We start from the raw sequence: 18,109 nt of genomic DNA, 5'->3' as shown, positions 1-18,109 counted from the left end.
AGCAATCATTACATTGGAGGCTTGTCAGAATTTGGTACATGGGGTAACCTGACAGACTAGATCTGTGATTGGGGGAACCTTCTGGTTAAGCTGATCTAACCTCCTGCATAGAATAGCAAACAGTCGATCAGCACTGTTGTACCTGTGCTGTTATACAGGCAGTTTTATTGGTTTAAAGTCAAGTTTAATTTAAGGATGCTTTGTATTCTTACGCTTTTTCCCAAAGGCATGTGGAAGAGGCACTTTCCTATGTTACTACAAGTAAAGGGTTATTCCAATGACATGTTCCAGAGACAGCAAAGATCTGAGTTGTTGTTCAGTATGAATCCAGAAAACTTAGTCAGAAAGTGAAACTGGTTACTAGGCACACAATTTCCAACCAATTTAAGTCCATTTCGTTTTCTGGAATGTTCCTATCAATGCTTTGTAGCATAATTTAATGGAAATAAATTTTGTATTAAAATGTAAAAGGAAATTCAAGCTCTGAGCAGGATATTTGAATAATAGATTTACAATTGATGGCTTGCACTGGAATCACAAAATATTAATTGGAGCTGGTGCCTGGAGATTTCTCCCCTCCCCACCTCCCCAGGCAGAAGGTGGTGCCCTGGAACTACCCCCAACAAGCAGATGTTGTTCCTGGTGCAGTTGCATGCCAGGCTGTCGTAGAAAGAGTGGGTAATTTTGGGGAGGCTTTAGGTTCCTAAATTGAGGGGTTGTGAGGATAGTTTTGATAATAGGTACTTCTGGTTAGCTGGCCTGTAATGGTAATCTCAAGCAGGATGGCCACGTGGAGAGGTAATGTTGGCAGGGTAAGTAGTCGGAAGCAGGGAGATGTACCTGGTCGTGAGTTCTGGAAGTTGTATTTTGCGCAGGTGATGGTTTGTCCCTGGTTAGCTTTTTTTCCTCCCTCTCTGGGATGCTTTTAAGTGTGAAATGGATTAACTGTGCTCTGGGTTTTGCTGCTTTTAAAATCAACATCCTGGGGATTGCCATTGACCAGAAACTGAACTGGACTAGCTATATAAATATCGTGGCTCCAAGAACAGGTCAGAAGCTGGGAATTCCACAGCAAGTAAATCTGTCCACTGTCTACAAGGCACAAGTCAGGAGTGTGATGGGAGGCTCTCCACTTGCCTGGGTGAGTGCAGCTCCAACAGTTAATCTCGAACCATTCAGGACAAAACAGCCCGCTTGATTGGCACCCCATCCACCACCTTAAACATTCACTCCCTCCACTTCCAATGCAATAGTGGCAGCAATGTGTGCCATCTACAAGTTGTACTGCAGCAATCACCAAGGCTTCTTCAACAGCTTCCAAACCTGTGGCCTCTACCACCTAGAAGTACAAGGGCAGCAGATGCATGGGAACACGACCACTTCAAGTTCCCCTCCAAGCGACAGTATTCCTTCACTGTTGCTGGGCCAAAATCCTAGAACTCCTTTTCTAATAGCACTGTGGGTATACCTACACCAGATGGACAGCAGTGGTTCAAGAAGGCAGCTCACCTCCACCTTCTCAAGGGTGACTAGGGATGGGCAATAAATGTTGGCCCAGCCAGCGATGCGCACATCCCATGAATGAATAAATAAAAATACATTGTGTTTTGTCTGTACTGATGATGTTGCTGTGACATTGGAGGGACTGCATGACCTTTCCCTTAAGTAGGTGTGGCTGAATGCTCCTTTCTATGATCCAGCTCCATTGAGGGGTTCACTGTAAGTCTGGCTAACCAACTGAATAGGAATAAACAGCAAACCGATCCAGGTAGGCTGCTGCTGCAGGAAGCCTGGCCACATACCTGCACTTAAAGTAAGCAAATTCGTCCAAGACACTATTAAAATTTTACTTCTCTTTGCAGAAGCATTTGTATGTTCAATATTTTAGGGAAAATGGCCATTTTTGGAATAAGCCTGGAAATAAGGGCTATTGGGAAAGAGTGGGCGAGTAGGACTAATATTACTTTCAAAGAGCCAAAATAGACGAGGTGGACAAAATGGTGGTCCCTTTTTGTGTTGTATGCTTTTAAATTGTGTTGGCCTATGCGATGCCACTAGGACCACATCGGGTTGATGATGCTGTGCACTTGACTGGACAAAGCTGCTAGTTTTGCTAAATGTTAACTTTTTTATTAAGTAGGCTGACAGTGTAGTGGAGTGCGGATCAGGTCATTTGAGGAGTAGTATGGCGATACCAAATTTGGATTTCAAACTGGTGAAGATTGTGGGAAAAGGAAGCTAGGGAATTTGAGATAATTTCCTTGGAAAAAAAAAACTGCATTTATATAGTGCCTTCCATGATCCAATTACATTCTGGCGTGCATTTGCAGCCAATGGAGTGTTTTTGAAATGTTGTCACCTGTCATAATGTAGGAAACAGTACAGCACAGCAACAAAAACAGAAAATGCTGGAAAAACTCAGAAACTCTGACAGCATCTGTGAAGAGAGAAAAACAAAGTTAACATTTCGAGTCCATATCCCCCCTCCAGAGCTCTGAAGAAGGGTCATATGAATTCAAAATGTTAACTTTGTTTTTCTCTTCCCACAGATGCTGTCAGACCTGCTGAGTTTTTCTGGCATTTTTTGTTTTTGTTTCAGATTTCCAGCATCCACAGTATTTTGCTTTTATCTAAGTGCAGCACAGCAAATTTGAACATAACTAACCTTCCACAAACAGCAATATGATAATGACCAGATATCTATTTTTGTGATGTTGATTGGCCAGGACAGCGGAGATAACTTCCCTGCATTTTGCCGAATGCTCCCATTGGATCTTTTACATCTATCTGACAGGGCAAACAGGGGTCCAGCTCAACATTTCATCCAAAAGATGGCATCTCCAACAGTGCTGAACTGGAGTGTCAGCCTAGATTTTTGTGCTGAAGTTCTGGAATGGGACTTGCACCGCAACTTTGCGATTCAGAGGCTGAGAACGCTACCAACTGCGACACGGCTAACACAATTATGAGTTAGAGTAGATAGAATGTGGTGAGCCACGGCAACACAGTGAAGGTACAGAGAGAAGTAAAATGTTAAGGCCGTATATTTCAACTGAGGAGGGAACAAGGGAGTTTTAAAAAAAAAAAATGCAATCATTGACCATAGTATTTACTAGAGTGATGAGAAAGGTTGCAAATGCACTCTAATGCTCAAGACGGACATGTGTTGTGAATTTGATGAACTTTCCCCAAATTGTGGTTTAAGCAGCATTCTTTGTGTTCCATTCCCAGGCACCCCAGAGGCTTGGCGGGTGATGATGTCCCTTAAGTCTGGCCTCCTAGCTGAAAGTACCTGGGCCTTGGACACCATTAATATTTTACTGTATGATGATAGCAGTGTAGCTACCTTCACACTCTCGCAGGTGAGTAACAGTGAGCAAACCTTGCAACCTTGAACAGAATCTGATTACTCAAGGTAGCATTTGGGTTTGAAATTTGATATGAGTTTGTCTCCTGCACAATGAGTACCTGGGTCCTGCTGTCTGGTACCAATCAAGATAGAATAAATTTGCTGCAATGGTGATTCAGCTGGTCATGTATTGTCCAGACATCAAGTGGCTCTGAATGGACTTGCATACCAGTTGGAACATGTGACTTTGAAAAGGTACCAACTGCTGAGAGGTGCAGTGGCTTTCATGTGCGCTCACTCTCCTATGCACGTTTCCTTATTCTTGCTGTCTTCCCCTCACATATTTGGAGACAAGGAGACCTGAAATGTATGCAGAGAAATGTGGCCCTTTTCTTCAACTTTATATATTTAACATTTAAGTTTAACTTAAAATGCCCTCCTGTCTTGGGCACAGTGTCTCCTTGATTTAGTAAAACCTATGAACTGTATTGAGATATTACCAGAAATATACTGGAACACCATCACCAACAAGCACTCTGAATTCATCAAGCTGAATATTTTTTGAGGGTATTCTATAAACTTTGGTCCTGATGGTCAGTGAGCATCATACACTGGGAGCATGCTTTGGAGGCACTGTCATTTGGGGCAGGGAAGGAGGGGGAGTGGAATTTGCTGGGCTGGGGTGGGCACCCACACAGTAACCTAACATTGGTTTAATCTGAAAGGATGGCAAATCCATGTGTGCTTTGCTTCATGTTCAATTGTCAGTGCTGCGTTCTGTGTAATGTCAATTTTTTTTTGTGGTTATTGAAGCTTCAGTACTAGCCATGTGTACTCTGGCCACAAAGTACCGAATGATTGTCCTGTTAAAGAAAACTCGCCATCACAAAAAGGGTAGCTTGAAGGATTGGTGAAATTAGTTACCACATTGTCCTCTCAACTCTGGCATCTGGTTTAACTGGGACTCTCATGTCCTCACTACTGCCCCATGGAACCATTTGTACCCTCTCAGCCCTGGTCCTGATGGATACATTCACAGCTACACTTCATTCGACAGTCATTCGCCAAACTTGGCTGTCTTTCTTGGGTCGCAAGACAGCTAGTACTAAGTGAATGTCAGTTGGACTGATCTTTGGAGGTTGGAGTTAAACCTAATTAGGGTAGATCTGAGTAAGCTTCACTCAGAGGCTGCCACAGCATTGCTGATAAGAACAAGCCTGATGCTAGGACTGCCTAAACCATTCCAGGTCTTAACAGAATACATATTCATCAAAAAAAGAAAAATAGAAAATCTTGTATAGGAGGGAGTGATGAGATATGACCTGGAGTTGGCTTCCATTGACAAGTTCATCCTGCAGGTCAGATTGTGGACTGTTTTCTTAACAGGAGGGAAGAGGATTAGTCCGTTAACTTCCATCTAGTTTGGTTTCCTCTGTTTATTTAGTGACCAATGGCAGAGTTGGAAATATTGAATTTACAATACAGGGCAACCCATTTGACTGATTGTGTCTGTATTGATGCAACTCTTCTGCAATGCTTCCAGGGGTTAAATATTGTGAAAATTTGAAAGTGGCAGGATAAGTTGAGAAGCTTCTTTTTGTATTTATAAACTGGCATGTGGTGCAAGAAGCAAGGAAGTTATGCCAAATCTTTATAAATCAATGTTTAGGCCTCAGCTGGAGTAATTTGTTCAGTTTTAGGTATCACACTTCAGGAAGGATGCCAAAGCCTCTGAGAAGTTGCAGAAAAGACTTTATTGGAATGGTACCAGGAATAAAGGATTTAAGTTTGCAGAGAGATGGAGAAACTTGGGTTGTTCTCCTTAGTGCAGAAGTTGAAGGGAGATTTGATAGAAGCATTCAAAGTCATGAAGGGTTTTGATAGAGTAGATAGCAAAAGTGTCAATAACCAGAGGACACAAGATTTAAAATATTTGGCAAAAGAATCAGAGCGGAGATAAGAAATTTTATTTACATTGTGAGTTTTTGTGATCTAGAATGCACTGCCAGAAAGGGCGGTGGAAGCAGATTCGATAGTGACGTTCAAAAAGGGAATGGATCCATGCTTGAAAAGGAAAATGTTTGAAGGGCTAAAGGAAAGAGGGTGGGGGGGTGTGGTGGTGGAATTAATTTGGATAGTTCTTTCAAAGATTCAGAACACCCATGATGGGCTGAATGGTCTTCCGTGCTGTTCATTCTATGAACACTCATGTCAGGGTTTGCCTGAATAATGGTCACCTGTTTGAAGTATTGTCCGTGAATAAGCACGCCAGTATGAGACAGCTTCAGAAAGGGAGAGAAAGTTGCTAAGGATGTAAGGAAAATCTATTTAAAGTAATTAATGGAAGTTTGTTTCTGGGTTGATTCTGTGCTAACTTATGCAGTAAGGCTGTGTAACAGTGCCAGTACAGAATTGTTGCAACCCCTGTTTGTCTTGGTCCTCCGCGCAGACATTCGTGCTTCCAGACTTCAGACTTTTTGTGCTGTCAACACCAAGAACTGGTACACAAGCAAAATGTGGTTCAAATCTGAGGTTGGTTTGTTCCATGATTTAAGTGAACAGGCACAAAGTTGGGATTTTGTATTTCATTGGACTCTGCTTAGATATGCTAGTCTGTGTTTGTTGATCCCTTACCTCTATTTTATCTTTCTGCAGTTACCCGGCTTCTTGGAGCTTCTGGTGGAATATTTCCGGCGATGCTTGATTGAGATATTTGGAATCCTGAAAGAGTATGAGATCGGAGACCCTGGCCAAAAGACACTACTGGATCCAGAGCAGTTTGGGAAAGTAAAACTGCAGTCAGAGCTTGAGGCAGGGGAAGATGAGTACTTTATCAGCGAGGAGGAAATGGCAGCTAACCTAACCGAGGATATCACGGCCATCGAAAGCACAGAGGAGAATCCCAAGCACATCAGCAAGTTTGATAGACTTCCTGTGAAAATAGTTAGAAAGAGTGACCAATTTGTGGTGGATCGCTCAGATAAGTTGGGCAGGGTGCAGGAGTTTGAAAGTGGATTGCTACACTGGCAGATCGGGGGAGGTGACACTACAGAACACATCCAAACACACTTTGAGGGTAAGACACAGGTACCGCTACGAAAACGAACAACCGTCCGTGCAGGATCTGTGAAAAGGCACACAGCCGAGAGCAAAAAAGGGACAGCAGAGGGAGAAACTGAGACAACAGCAATGGTTGAGGAGCCTGAGAAAAGCATAACTGCGACCATGGATGATGTTCTGTCAGCAAGGCCCGGCTCCTTGAACAAAGAAGCTGTAAATGGTTCAACAGAGGGGAACACTGAGAACAGCAAGTTTCCTTTTGCTATTCACCAGGCACAAAATCATAAAAATATCAAAATTCTTGAAGACGAGCCTTGCAGCCGGGATGAGGTACCGCTATGTATGATGGCAGACTGGCAGGACTCTTTAGCGAAGCGGTGTATCTGTATATCAAATATCATCCGCAGCTTGTCATTTGTGCCTGGGAATGATGCAGAGATGTCGAAACACCCTGGTTTGCTGCTCATCTTGGGCAAGCTGATCCTGCAGCACCATGAACACCCTGAACGGAAACAGGCACCATTAACATACGAAAAGGAAGATGAGGAGGATGAAGGTGTGAGCTGCGATAGTGATGAGTGGTGGTGGGACTGTTTAGAAGTATTACGGGAAAACACACTCGTCACATTGGCCAACATTTCTGGGCAGCTGGACCTGTCTCTATACCCGGAGAGTATCTGCTTGCCAATTCTGGATGGATTGTTGCATTGGGCTGTGTGTCCTGCAGCAGAAGCCCAAGACCCTTTCCCAACGCTAGGTCCCAACGCAATGCTCTCCCCTCAGAGGCTTGTCCTGGAGAGCTTATGTAAACTCAGTATCCAGGACAGTAATGTGGACCTGATCCTGGCAACACCACCTTTTAGCCGCTTGGAGAAACTTTATGGGATATTGGTCCGGCTCATTGGGGAACGGAAAAGCCAGGTGTGCCGTGAAATGTGTGTGGTGCTTTTGGCAAACCTGGCACAAGGAGATAGCCTGGCTGCCCGAGCGATTGCTGTTCGGAAGGGAAGCATCAGTAACCTGCTGGGTTTTTTGGAGGATAGCCTTGCTGCCACTCAGCTCCAGCAGAGTCAGCCCAGCCTCATGCACTTGCAGACTGCACCTATTGAGCCAACAAGTATGGACATGATGCGCCGGGCAGCCAAGGCCCTGCTGGCAATGGCGAAAGTAGAAGAAAACCACTCTGAGTTCACATTGCATGAGGCACGACTGCTAGATATCTCTGTATCGCCTCTCCTGAACTCTCTGGTTACAAATGTAATTTGTGATGTACTCTTCATGATAGGCCAGTCATGACAGCCGTGGGAACCTTACCGTGTGTGCGCGTGAGTGGAGATCTTTGAATCGACTGTTTCTGTCTTTATTTATGCAAAAACCACCTCTGTTCCCAAAATCTGCCCCCGCCCACTCTTAACAATGGAAGGATATTGTAGTCATTTTGATCAAGTACCAGAGGAAAAAGAAACAATGAATGTTTGCTGCCTGTGTATAAGTCTGAAATTTTTTAACCAAAGTTGCTGTCTCGTTTACAGTGAGTTTGGGAGACTGCCTCGTACCCGGAGGGCCCTGCTTCGAGGTTTTTATGGTAAATTTTGGAAGCTAAATGACTTGGGAAATCTTTGTGGTTCAGTGCTGTACTCTGAATTGTAACTTAACCACTGGAAGGTGGCTCATCGGAAGCTCTGTGTATGCCATGCAGGGGACAGCCTGCGCATTAGACCCTAGACGTATGTAACCTTCGACCAGCTGTAAGCAATGTTTCACATTGAGAAATGCTGGTTTGGCAGCAAACTGTAGTTTTAAAACTTTTTAGTTTACAGTAAACGTGAAAAAGGCTTTTCCCCCTTTAAAGTATCATGTGTGTATCTACAACACCCTGACCTCCCCTTGATTGTATGGACTGTCCTCTTTCACTTCCTGACTGGTTTTAAACTGCAGCCTCAGCCCCTGAGCTGTGATTGTATATAGAAGTTGTACAATGCACATACCCTCAGAGTTGGTTGTTTTTTTTTCCTTCTCTCGTAGAATGAGGTTTACAATTTTCATGACATGGTCAAGCGAGAAGTGACGATAGCTTTTATTTCCATCGGCCATATCCTGCGAGGGTAATGTACAAGTTTCTGTATGTATAAAGTTGTGCTCTAGTTCAAGGAGAGCAACAGATCACGTTTTTCCTTTATAATCAAGGTGTGGAAAAAGTTTAGGTTCAGTTGAAGCTCACAAAAAATGATGAAGAAACACAACTTGAGATTTTTCAGTGCTATGAAATCTGCATATTTGTATTTCAGACAATGTAGCTAAAACTTGATGTAAATTCCTCCTTTTTCCTTTGGCTTAATGAATATCATTTATTCAGTATGAAATCTTTATACTATATGTTCCACGTGTTAAGAATAAATGTACATTAAATCTTGGTAAGAGCTGTGGAGGTTTTCGTTCATTTCCCCAGGTCGAGAGTCTTGTATTATGGAAAGTACAAGTATTAAGAGGGTGCAGACGAAGGCAGTCTGTGTGTATGTTTAGAATTTAGGCTTGATTATTGCCTGCATCAGGTAGAAGAGCCTGACACAGAAGATTAACTACTTGAGCTGCTAACGTCCATGGAATGTATCCAGAGCGGAGGGGAGACACTTGACAAAGGAGGTCCAGTAAGTATGTAGGGTTGTGATTCTGGACTACACGTATTAGTTTGTGGAGAAGGGCACTGAGCAGAAAACTTTGCTTGCTCACCATTATTTGGTTGACCATCACAGACCACTCTAATGTTTGAGTAGAATCTAGAGAAGTACTTAGCTAAACAGAAAACACGCATCCAATCCAGAAAAGCAACTGGGGAATGTTCGTAAATGCTATATGCAAGAAATAATTAGCAGCAAATCTATTAATGGACCAGATGCCAAAGTGAACAGATGTGTCTTTGTTCAGAGTTGTGTACATGAGCAGAGTTGCACCATCGAAAGTACTGCATAGGTATTTGGTGGGGTTGGAATCTGGCTCCGTTGTGCTGCTTTCCAGTCAAATAACCTGCTGACATTTTCTGTCCAAGGTCACACGTGACGAATGGCGAACTGGGATTACAGAAACTGAACACCACCAAAAGTCATTAACCAATCATTACAATTGTAGGACTTAAACTCTTCAGAATGATTTGATTCAGATCCTACACCATGTTGCAACACCTTGAATTATAAATGGATCCACTGCATATCTATATCCAATTCAATGGGAATTATTCCACTGAAATCCCTGTTCAGTAATATGGACTGCTGTAATTTGAGTGTGCATTTTTTTTACTTCAAATTTCTCTGCTCCTGAAGGTGTTAATGAAATAGCTATTCCATGGTGTGGAGTGTTTACTTTCCCCTTGCATTGTAAGCATTGACAGTGTCAACAAGCTATTTGTTGGCCAGGGTGTCAGAACTGAGTCAAATCCTGTCTGCACCTGATGTCTGTGTATATGCGTACTTGTAGCCCCCTCACTGTCACCATGGCTGAGATTGTTAACGCACCGAGACTGCATGGACTGTTGTCCTAGCCTCCAGATTTGGCTTTTCACTATCTGAGAAGAGTGAAAAACCACCCCATGGTCTGATGGAAGTGCGCACTGAAATACTGGATGACCACTGTTGCTTGTGAATTCAGCATTACTGCCTTCAGGAGAAAGGGGGTGAAGAAACAAAATTTAAAAAGGAATAATTCATTTTTGGTGGTTTTGGAATCCAAGGTTTACAGAAGGGAATCTGCATGTTAGAGCTGTCCAGTATAGATTCTGTTTTGTTGGTACTGCCCAATTTAGACTCTGCTCTCATTGGTACTGTGCAGGATGGTCAGTGTGTGGGGTGATATCACAATGACAGCAGAGGTGGCAAGGCACAGTTTGCTAATTTTCATGCTATATTTCCCCTAATTTTTCCCTTTGCATTTCCACCCAATAGGTTGTTGATTTGATTTAACACTGAACCACACTATTGAGAGTCCTGGTCTATATTGACAGCTAATAGGTGCTCCAATTTCTGTCAATCCTGTAACTTCATTCTGCTTTAATGCACTTAATATGCGAGCCGAATCCCGCCAGGGCCACTCGACTCCAGACCTCATTACAGCTTTGGTCCAAACGTGGACAAAAGAGCTGAATTTCAGAGGCGAGATGAACATATGAACATAGGAATTAGGAGTAGGCCATTTGGCCCCTTGAGCCTGCTCTGCCATTCAGTAAGATCATGGCTGCTCTGATTGTGGCCACAATTCCTACCTCTGATAACCTTTGACTCCCTTGTTAGTCAATAATCTATCTACCTCTGCCTTAATATTCAATGACCCTGCCTCCACCACTTTCTGGGGAAGAGAGTTCCAAACTTTCATGGCCCTCAGAGAAAAAAATTCTTCTCATCTGAGTCTTAAATGGGAGACCCCTTATTTTTAAAAGATGTTCCCTAGTTCTAGACTCTTCCAAAAGGGGAAACATACTTTCAGTATCCACCCTGTCAAGTTCCCTCAGGAGCTTATATGTTTCATTAAGATCACTTCTCATTCTTCTGGACTCCAATGGATATATAGACACAGCCTATCCAACCTTGCCTCATAAGATAACCCCCATACAGATATCAGTTGAGTGAACCTTCTCTGAACTGCCTCTAATGCATTTATATCCTCTCTTAAAACTGTGCACTGTACTCCAGATGTGGTCTCACCAACACCCTGTACAAGGCAGTATTTGAAACTGAACCTATTTCTCCCAAGGGGAATGAGGCAAAGTTGCTTTCTCTTACCCTATCCAATGCCTTCATGAACGATGTGTTGGGTGCCATTGCAAGCGACAGACTGGGACTGTCTATTTCAAGCATTTCTGATGAAATAATGGTGTATTTTTCACATGTTGGTGGAATTACCTACTGTTTCAGTAAATCCTATCCACCATTTTAAACATGTAGCAAACCAATGTGATATGATGCATGCTCCCAAGTACATTGAACAGCCAGAGAGAGAAAGGATCTTGAAGGTGTTGACTGCATATATAAGGGATCCTTATCTCAACTGTTGATTCATATTGGTTCTAGTGAGTGCCAACTTCAGCCTGGAAACAATCTTTGGGATGGCACTGTGAAGGGACTTTCCATCTATTTGAAATGTCAGGGAAGATCATAGAATTTGCTAATTCAGCAAAGCTTATCTGGATAACCTGGTCTTGTAGAAGGTGGAGCCCTTATTGGGAAACCCTAAACTTGACTAACCAGATGCCACTGATCAGCTTTAAAACAGTGAAGAGTAGGATGCAGTACTGGAGCAATCTTGTTAGTTACAGGAAGTGCTAAGCAAAGTACATAAGGACATAAATAGGAGCAGGATTAGGCCATTCAATACGATTATGGCTGATCTTCTCTCTTAACCACACTTCCCTGCCTGCTCCACATATCCCTTGATTCCCCGAGACACCAAATATCTCTCTCAGCCTTGAATATTCTCAACAATGAAGCTCCCTATAACCATTGATTCCCTGAGAGATCAAAAAAATCTATTGATCTCAGTCTTGAATATACTCAGTAATGGAGCATCCACAGTGCTCTGGGGTAGGCTATTCCAAAGAATCACAACTCCCTGAGAAATTTCTCCTTCCTCAGTTCTAAATGATAGACCTCTTATCCTGAGACTGCCCACTTCTTCTTGCCCCATCCCCTCCTCCCCCGGTTCCCCAACCAGGGGAAGCAACCTCTCTGCATCTAGCACGTTACAGCCCCTTCAGAACTTCATACATTTCAAATGAGATTACCTCTTCTGATCTTCAGGGTATAGGCCCAATTTACTCAGCCTCTCATAGGACAGCCCACCCACCCCAGGAACCAATCCAGTGAACCTTTGTTGTACTGCTTCCAAGGCAAGTATATCCTTCCTTAGACATGGAGACCACAGTGCACAGAGCTCTGAAGAAGAGTCATACGGACTCAAAATGTTAACTCTTTCTCTCTCTACAGATACTGCCAGACCTGCTGAGTTTTTCCAGCATTTTCTGTTTTTATTACAGTGCACAGTAATCTAGGTATGGCCTCACTAAAGCCCTGTCCAATTGTAGCAAGACTGACTTATTCTTGTACTCCAATCCCCTTGCAATAAAGGTTGATATGCAATTTACCTTCCTAATTGCTTGCTGTACCTGCATGCTAACTTTGTTTTCCTTGCAAGAGTACACCCACGTCTCTGAACATTAATATTTAGGAGTTTCAATCTTTTTTTAAAAAAATCTTTTTTATTCTTCCTACCAAAGTGAATGAGCTCACATTTTCCTACATTTCACTCCATCCATCACCATTATTCACTCATGTAACCTGTCTATATCTCTTGTATCCTCAGTGTCCTCACAGCTCAAGTTCCCACCATCTTTGAATCTTCAACAAATTTGAATGCATTATTCTTGGTTGCTTCACCTAACTCATTGATGTGGCTTGTAAATAGCGGAGGCCCCACACTTATCCATGCGGCACTACACTAGTTACAACCTGCCCACTTATAAATGCCCTATTTATCTCTGCTTTCTGTTTGTTAACCAATCCTTCATCAATGCTAATATTATCCCAACTCCTTGAACCTTTGTTGTGTATGAATCACTTGTATGGCACCTTATCTCATGTCTTTTGGAAATCCAAGTTACAACATCTACTGGCTCCCCTTTATCCACCCAACTGGCTACATCCTCAAAAAACTTTAATAAATTTGTCAAACATGACTTCCCTTTTGTAAACCGTGTTGACTCTGATCATAGTATGATTTTCTACGTGCATTGAGACTTCCTTAATAGATTTCAGCATTTTCCCAATAACTGATGTCAGGCTCAGGCTAACTGTCCTGTAGTTAGATCTCTGTTTTCTTATAGTGATGGCTGAATTTTGTTAACTTCCAGTCCTCTAGGACTATTCTAGAATCTAAGGAATCTTGGAAGATTGTAACCAACACATTCACTATATCTGCAACTATCTCTTTTTGAAACCTAGGATATAGGTCACGAGATCCTGGGGGTTCGTCCCTTATATTTGTCTAGTACTTTTTCTCTGCTAATGTTAACTATTTTAAGCTCTGACTCTTTCAAGTGCTTTGATATTACCCTTTATTTATGGTATGTAATTTACATCTTGAACTGTAAAGACAGCCACAAAATATTTGTTCAACATTTCTATTATTCCCCATGATAATTTATCCCATCTCTGCCTCCAAGGGACCAATGTTTCCTTTAACTACTTTCCTTTATCTATACTTCAAAAGCTCATACAAACCATTTTCTTGTTCTTGGCTAATTTACTCATTCTATTTTTCTTCCTATCAAACTTTTGCTAATTTCTAAAACTCTCCCAATCCTCGTGTTTATAACTGTTCTGTGCAAAATTATAAGCCTCTTTAACCTAATACAACCTTAACTTCCCTCAAGTTTTTTTTACTGGAACATATTTTTGTTGGACAAAATTTTCTCTCTTAATTATTTACTGCCATACCATTGTTTTTTTATTCAATCTGGCACCTAGCTTGCTCCTCCTAATCATAGAAATTTACAGCATAGAAAGAGGCTATTTGGCCCATCATATCCACACTAGCTTACAAGAAGCCATCCAGCCTTATCCCACTTCCCAGATCTTGTTCCATAAGCTTGAGGGTTACAACACTTCAAGTGCAAATCCAAGTTGAAGTCCTACCTAGCGCAAAAGAAAGATGGTTCTGGTTGTTGGAGGCCAATCACCTTGGCTCCAGGACATCGATGCAGGCATTCCTCAGTTGTGGTGTAGGCCTAAACATCATCAGCTGCTTCATCAATGACCTTCCTTCCATAAGGTCAGAACTGGGTATGTTCGCTGGTGTGCAAATGTTCAGTACCATTCCTGGCTCCTCAGAGGTTGGAGATGGTGGCGTAATGGTATTGTGACTGGAATAATGCAGAGACCCAGGGTGATGCGCCAGGGACTCGGCTTGGAATCCTGCCACGGCAGATGGTACAATTTGAATTCAATAAAAATCTGGAATTAAAAGTCTAACGATGACTATGAAACCAGTCTTGATTGTTTTGACATTCAATGGCATTACCATCACTGAATCCCCCATGATCAACATCCTGGGTTTACCATTGACCAGAAACTGAACTGGATTAGCCTATAAATACTGTGGCTACAAGACCAGGTCAGAGGCTAGGAATCCTGCGGCGAGTAACTCTCCACATGACTTCCCAAACTCTGTCTATCATCTACAAGGTACAAACCAGTGTGATGGAATACTCTCCACGTCCCTTAATGAGTGCAGCTCCAACAACAGTAGAGAAGCTTGACACCATCCAGGACAAAGCAACCCACTTGATTGGCGCTGCATCCACACACATTCACTCCCTCCACCACCAACGCACAGTGGCAGCACCATCCTGATCATCCTGACTTGGAAACATATTACTGTTCCTTCACTATCACTGGGTCAAAATCCTGGAAATCCCTCCCTAACTGCACAGTGGGTGTACCTACACCATGTGAACTGCAGCGGTTCAAGAAGGCAGCTCACCATCACCTCAAGGGCAATTAGGGATTGGCAATAAGTGCTGGCCTAGCCAGTGATGCCCACATCCCATGACTGAATAAAAATAAAACCCATCTGGTTCACTAATGTCCTTTAGGGAAGGGAATCTGCTGTCCTTTCTTGGTCTGGCCTAATGTGACTCCAGATCCACAGTATGTGGTTGACTCTTAAACGCCCTCTGAAATGGTCTAGTAAGCCACTCAGTTGTATCAAACTGCACTGAGGATGGCAAGGGAGCAGAATGTACTCTGGGTGTGGGACTTCGGTATTCATCACCAAGAACGGCTGGATAGTACCACCACTGACTGAACTGATCGAGTCCTAAAGGACATAGATGCTAGACTGGGTCTACGGCAGGTGGTGAGGGATCCAACAAAAGGAGAGAACATACTTGACCTCATCCTCACCAACCTGCCTGCCACAGATGCATGCCCATGACAGTATCCTTGTGGAGACTAAGTCCTGTCTTCACACTGGGGATATCCTCCTTCGTGTTGTGTGGCACTGCCACCGTGCTAAATGGGATAGATTTCAAACAGTTCTAGCAACTCGAGACTGGGCATCCATGAGGTACTGTGGGCAATCAGCAGCAGAATTGTACTCAGCCACAGTCTGTAACCTCATGGCCCAGCAAATCCCACATTCTACCATTACCATCAAGCCAGGGGATCAACCCTGGTTCAGTGAAGAGTGCAGGAGGGTATGGCAGGAACAGCATATCTAAAAATGTGTGAACTCACTGAAGCTTCAACATAGGACCACTTGCATGCCAAACAGCATAAGCAGCAAGTGAGGGACCGAGCTAAGCGATTCCACATCAAATGGATCAGATGGCTCTGTAGTCTTGCCACATCCAGTCGTGAATGGTGGTGGACAATTAACTCACTGGAGGAGAAGACAAGGCTCCACAAATATCCCCATCCTTAATGATGGGGGAACCCAGCACATCAGTGCAAAGGATAAGGCCGAAGCATTTGCAAGAATCTTCAGCCAGAAGCACCGAGTGGATGATCCATCTCAGCCTCCTCCAGAGGTCCCCAGAATCACAGGTCTTCAGCCAATTCTATTGACTCCACGTGATATCAAGAAACAGCTGAAGGCACTGGATGCTGCAAAGGCCCTGACAATATTCTGGCAATAGTACTGAAGACTTGTGCTCCAGAACTTGCTGCGCCCCTAGCCAAGCTGTTCAATACAGTTACAACACTGGCACCTACCCAGCAAAGTGGAAATTTGCCCAGGTATGTCCTGTACTCAAAAAGGACAAATCCATCTCGGCCAATTATCGCGTCATCAGTCTACTCTTGATCATCGATAAAGTGATGGAAGGGGTCATCAATAGTGCTATCAAGCAGCACTTGCTTAACAATAACCTCCTTAGTTTGTGTTTCGCCAGGGCCACTCAGCTCCTGACCTCATTAGCCTTGGCTCAAACATGGATAAAAGAGTAAATGCCAGAGGTGATGTGAGAGTGCTGCCCTCGACATCAAGGCAGCATTTGACCGATTGTTTTGGGGGTGGAGGGGGGACTCTCCCCTGGTTGGAGTCATACCTAGCACAAATGAAGATTGTTGTGATTGTTGGAGGCCAAACATTTAAGTTCCAGGACATCACTGCAGGAGTTCCTCAGGCTAGTGTCCTAGGCCCCAACCATCTTCCGCTGTTTCGTCAATGACCCTTCCTTCCACCATAAGGTTAGAAGTGGGGATGTTTGCTGATGATTACACAATGTTCACCATTTGCGACTCCTCATACTGAAGCAGCCCAATTCTAAATGCAGCAAGACTTGGACAATATCCAGGCTTGGGCTGACAAGTAACATTCACACCATAAGTGCCAGCCAATGACCATATCCAACGAGAGAGAATCTAATCATTGCCCCATGACATTCAATGGCATTATCATCACTGAATCTCCCACTATCAACATCCTGGAGATTACCATTGACCAGAAACTGAACTGGACTTAGCCACATAAATACTGTGGCTACAAGAAAGGTCAGAGGCTAGGAATCCTGCAGCAGGTAACTTACCTTCTGACTCCTCAAATCCTATCCACCATCTACAAGGCACAGGTCAAGAATGTGATGGACTACTTCACACTTGTCTGGATGAGTGCAGCTCCAACAACATTCAAGAAGCTTGATACCATCCAGAACATAACAGCCTGCTTGACTGGCACCCGGTCCACCAGTTTAAACATTCATTTTGTCCCCCAACGTCGTGGCAGCAGTTTGTACCATCCAAAAGATGCTCTGCAGCAACTCATCAAGCCTCCTTCAACAGCACCTTCCAAACTTGTAGCAGCTAAAAGGACAAGGGCAGCTGATATATGGGAACACCACCACCTCCTGCCTGTTCCCCTCCAAGCCACACACCATCCTGACTTAGAACTATATCACTGTTCCTTCACTGTCGGAGGGTCAAAATCCTGGAACACACTCCCTAACAGCACTGTGGGTGTACCGGCACCAGATGGACTGCAGTGGCTCAAGAAGGCAGCTCACCATCACTGGGCAACAAATACTAGCCTAGCCAGCACTGCTCATATCCTGTGAAACAATTTCTAAAAAGTGCTTTTTAAGTGTTATGTTCCTCTCATTCCTCTATAATTGGTTTTGTTCAAGCTCAAGATTTTTGTTTTGAGCTCAAGTGCTTCATTCTGAAACTTAATGATATTCAGTTGTATTGCAATCACTTTTTCCTAGAGGATCTTTTACTCAGATTGTTATTAACCCTGCCTTATGCTATAATACTAGATCTAAAATAGCTTTATCCCTAGTCAATTCCACATTGTATTATTTTCCAAGAAACGGTCGTGAAAGCATTCTACCAATCCAATTCATCTTCCAGATTGGCTATGCCAATTTGATTTATCCAGTCTATATGAAGAGTAAAGACCCTGTCATTATTACATTGCTTTTGTAATAACCTCAAATTATTTTTTAACTAATACTCTATCCAATGGTATAATTACTGTTAGGGGACATACAAACTACACCCACCAACATCCTCTGACCTTTTGTTATTCCTAATCTTGACCCATACTGATTCTACATCCTGACCTTTTGAGCCAAAATCCTTTCTTACTACTGTCTTTGTGTCATCTTTTATTATCAGGGTCATTCTACCTCCTTTCCCATTCCACCTGTCTTTTCAAAAT

At 43.2% G+C, this 18,109-nt stretch overlaps 1 protein-coding gene across 3 annotated transcripts in view; it reads left to right on the top strand.

Annotated features, from left to right (window-relative positions):
• The window catches only part of LOC144696037 (AT-rich interactive domain-containing protein 1A-like), an 84,232-nt gene extending 75,405 nt beyond the window's left edge, over positions 1–8,827 (top strand). For all 3 annotated transcript variants that reach the window (XM_078567237.1, XM_078567236.1, XM_078567235.1), the window contains exons 18-19: positions 3,232–3,362; positions 6,005–8,827. In XM_078567237.1, the coding sequence (XP_078423363.1) occupies positions 3,232–3,362; positions 6,005–7,705 (1,832 nt within the window). In that variant the 3' untranslated portion in view covers positions 7,706–8,827. The remainder of the gene's footprint in view (positions 1–3,231; positions 3,363–6,004) is intronic.
• Positions 8,828–18,109: the final 9,282 nt, after the last annotated feature.

Source organism: Cetorhinus maximus, chromosome 21, assembly GCF_964194155.1.
Source record: "Cetorhinus maximus chromosome 21, sCetMax3.hap1.1, whole genome shotgun sequence".
Lineage (NCBI taxonomy): Eukaryota > Metazoa > Chordata > Chondrichthyes > Lamniformes > Cetorhinidae > Cetorhinus > Cetorhinus maximus.
Note: the sequence above shows the minus strand (reverse complement) of the source record. Positions and strands in the feature narration are given on the sequence as shown.